At 44.0% G+C, this 4,165-nt stretch overlaps 1 protein-coding gene across 1 annotated transcript; it reads right to left on the bottom strand.

The window, feature by feature from the left end:
• Positions 1-468: 468 nt before the first annotated feature.
• Positions 469-3,277, bottom strand: LOC130301114 (protein spinster homolog 1-like). The gene is made up of 2 exons (XM_056551604.1): positions 3,146-3,277; positions 469-2,060 (listed from the first exon to the last, which is right to left on the bottom strand). The coding sequence occupies exon 2, from the start codon at positions 2,033-2,035 to the stop codon at positions 521-523; it is 1,515 nt and encodes a 504-aa protein (XP_056407579.1). The 5' UTR covers positions 2,036-2,060; positions 3,146-3,277; the 3' UTR covers positions 469-520.
• Positions 3,278-4,165: the final 888 nt, after the last annotated feature.

Below are 4,165 nucleotides of genomic sequence, written 5' to 3'. Positions count from 1 at the left end.
TTATGTTCAGTCAGTGAACATGAAATTGGGGGGAGTTGGCTACATATAATAGGGGGATTGGACATTAAATAGGGGGAATTTCACCATTTGTTTATTATATCGAAATCACAATATTTACCTCCATAAACACAATCACACATATCGTGCAGCCCTAATACACACATACACACATATACAAACACATACACAAACACACACACACATATACACACAAACACACACACACACACACACACATACACACAAACACATACACACATATACATACACACATATACACATATACAAACACATACACACACTCATACATATCCCTCTTGTTATCAATAGTATTCTTGTTATCAATAGTATTTTTTATGTCTCTGGAGGAGATTTACTTTTTTCTATTTGGGGTTTGGACACAGTTGGGTAGGTAGAGAATATTTTTTTAAGGGGTAAGTTAGAACATAGAACAATTGCAGCAATTATTTTTATTTTTTTTAATGAAGTAAACGAGATAAAGGTTAGCAATGACTTTTCCTCAGTCTGAAGCGCGGTCCTCATCGGCAGGAAGCAGTGAGGAGGAGGAGGATGACGGAGGTTCTGATTCCATCTCTGCTTCTTTTTCGTCCCTCTCTATATATAGGGCCGTGGCCATGAAGAAGGCCCCTCCGATGACTGCCATTATGGTGCAGGTCATGAGGGCATACTCCAGGCTGCGGTATTTCAGAAGAGGGGATTTGGCATATCCTCGTTCGTAGGTGTCAGATATCAGGCCGATGAGGTACGGGCTGCCGGCGTCACCTAGGAGGTGATAGATTGTCATCTGCACGGCCAGGGCTGAAGATCTCCTCCACGGAGTTACTACTTTTAGTATAATGTCAGATATGAGGGTGAAATTTACTGACAGAAGCGTCTCTCCGATGAAGATGAAGATATTGGTGGCAACGAGGCTGATGTTGCCAAAAGTCAATGCCAACAGAAGAAAAGGGGCGGAGAGCATCATCGCGCAGCCACACACAAGCGGGTCCGCCCGTGGGTTGGATTTGCGATATCTTTTACTTATCTCCGACCCTGCTACAACTCCCAGAATGCCAGAGACGACTGTAACCACACCAAATATTAGGATGTCGTGATAGTCACACGATTCAGCGCGGCAAGGGTCCTTCTCTTGTAGGAGTGTTCGTGCGTGGGTCAGGTATGATGGACCCCATACACCTATGGCTCCCACTATGAAGGATACAGCCGTCGATCCCATTGTGGTTAACATGAAGCTTCGATTTTTAAATAGTTTTTTCAGATCTGTCGCCCATTTGGCAAACTTCGGGGATTTGTTGTTCTTCTTCCCGTTTGTAGTCGCTCTTGGAAGCTCCTTTGTGACCAAAATCATCAAAGCCACAGCTATGAGGCCCAGGCCAGGGGTGACCCGAAACGCCCAGTGCCAATCGCCCCTAGCTGCATCAGTCACTTTGGGCCCGATGATGTATCCTAGTCCGCAGCCTACAGGTATGACGGAGTAAAACACGTTCAGCATGCGGGTCCGCTGGTCACTTGTAAAAAGGTCTGCTATGATGGAGGGGGCGATGGTGCAGAAAGTCGCCTCTCCGGCTCCAACCAGTCCACTGGTCAGCAGGAAGAGCAGGAAATACCCGTCGGGGATGAATGACAGGGTAAGTGTCATGCTCAGCCAAATGATGACTCCTGCGCAAGCAGTATATTTCTTATTACAGTGGTCGCCCAAATATCCGGCAATTGGTGCGACCAGCACGTAGCTTCCGATGAACAATGTATTCAATAAGCCGGACAGACTAGCATTGGTGTCATATGCTTTCTGTATATAAGGCAGCACCCCCGCCACACTGGAGCGATTTGCATAGATGAGCAAATTAACAAAGGCGAGGATCACTACGGTGATTATGGAACGTGCGGTGGACATCACGCTTAGAGATGGCAGGTTCTGCCTCTCAGGGATATCGCCATTTTCTACATCCATATCACTATGGTCCTCCATTGCTTCTTCCTCCTCCTTCAGCAATGGGTCTTGTGGAGAGGCCATGGTCACAGGTCAGAGCCTGAAAACACTAGAGAGAGAGAGATAAGTGAACACATTAGACAACATGTCATCATTCCTGTCATTATACAATAGATCCTTCATACAGAAGAGCAGAAATGTCCAGCACAGAACCACAAGATAACACTAAGACCATCGCAGCCTCAGAAGAAGACGCTTCTCTGTAAGTGTTTTATATGGAGACGTCTTCCCTGAGGTTTCCAATGTCTGATAACCCTGAACCTGTCCGGTCCTAGTAATGTCTGATAACCCTGAACCTGTCCGGTCCTAGTAATATCTGATAACCCTGAACCTGTCCGGTCCTAGTAATATCTGATAACCCTGAACCTGTCCGGTCCTAGTAATATCTGATAATCCTGAACCTGTCCAGTACTAGTAATATCTGATAACCTCGAACTTGTCCGGTCCTAGTAATATCTGATAACCCTGAACCTGTCCGTTCCTAGTATTATCTGATAACCCTGAACCTGTCCGGTCCTAGTATTATCTGATAACCCTTAATCTGTCCTAGTAATGTCGGATTATAAGGGCTTGGCTGTATGGTCACTGTATGGTCATGGGAAGTTCATACTGTAGATACAATTGGGCTATCCTGCTATATACATTTACTATTAATGAACCTATCCCACCTCATTGGGATCTATCCGTACCCTATATGACTTTATGCCAATAGTTGATTTGAAAACAACTTTCCCTTTCGGAGTACCCGGAGTATCTCTATTGTTAGTACACACAGAATTCTATTATATACTATTATATTTCTGCCCTAATCTTTCTGTCATTCTTTTACTATACCACCAAATCTTTCTCATAGACTTATATGTTTTAGAACTTCATGAATTAGGACTCATTTTCCTGGGGGCTTTTTTGGGCATAATTGCATTTTAGGACTTTTGCAAGAAAAAGCTCTGGTCATGATACTATCTGTGCGTTTTATTATGTTTAATGCCTAAGCCAAGTATTATCACAATGCTATGAGAAATATAACTTTTGTTATTTCTTTTGGTTTTTTTGCTAAAAAAAAAAACAACAAAAAAAAAAACCTGACAAACGAAATGTTCTGTGTATGTATGAATAGAAGAGGCTGAGTCTTACCTTGTGGTTCTCTCTTCAGACAAGGAACGGTCAAAATCTTGTATTCTCTATCGCAAATAGAAACTCTCTAAGAAACACTTTACACCACAGGTTGTGAATGCAAAACACACTGAAGAGTCTGCAGCCGGCGCGCACCTCCTTGTACAGCTTACGGTGACATCATCACAAGCATCTGTGACATCACAGGGTTCTAAACCATCTTCAGGTATGTGTGTGTATCCATATTAGCCAGAGTAGCCATATTAGTCCAGTGATGCAGATTGTAATTCCTTTTTTATTGGACTAACAGAATTTTGTAGAGAAAAGCTTTCGGGATTCCTCCCTGATAATTTATCAAGTCCATTGATCATTAGTCCTTGACTATTGGACTTGATAAAGGGAGGAATCCTGAAAGCTTGTCTCTACAAAATTCTGTTAGTCCAATAAAACAGGTATTACAAGAGACTGCAAGATTTTTTGATTTGCATATATATACATATATATATATATTTATATTAATATACACATAGAAATACATCAAGTACATAAAAACAACTTTAAAAAAAATATTACTCCAGGCCTGCCGTGTATATCGTCGTATTTCACAGTGTCTTCTCAGTTTGTGTATTTTAATCTTTTGACCTTTTAACCCCTTCCCGCTATTGGACGTATGCATACGTCCAGGCGAATTACACGTTCGCGCAAATGGACGAATGCATACGTCCAAGCGATCTCCTGCTCTGCCGCGGGCAGCGCAGGAGATCGCGGGTGGGACTCAGCTGTCAATCACAGCCGGAGTCCCACCGCAGCTGCCGGGGCCGCGATCGCGCCGGTCCCGGCAGCATTAACCCCATAGATGCCGTGATCAGTTCTGATCACGGCATCTACGGTGTTTGCAGGGGGAGCGCTCTCCCCCTGCCCATCAACGGCGGCGCCGCGATAAAATAAGGGGGATCGAGGGTGTCCAAGACACCCTCGATCCCCCTTGAAGAGATAGGAATGAGGTGGCAGGGTTGCTACCCCTCCTATCCCTGCTATTGA

This window comes from Hyla sarda, chromosome 1, assembly GCF_029499605.1.
Source record: "Hyla sarda isolate aHylSar1 chromosome 1, aHylSar1.hap1, whole genome shotgun sequence".
Classification (NCBI taxonomy): Eukaryota; Metazoa; Chordata; class Amphibia; order Anura; family Hylidae; genus Hyla; species Hyla sarda.
This window is presented reverse-complemented; position numbering and strand designations above follow the sequence as displayed.

What these genes read in the sequence shown, in the direction of transcription:
- LOC130301114 (XM_056551604.1), bottom strand. Translation starts at nt 2,035, where the DNA reads ATGGCCTCTCCACAAGACCCATTGCTGAAGGAGGAGGAAGAAGCAATG.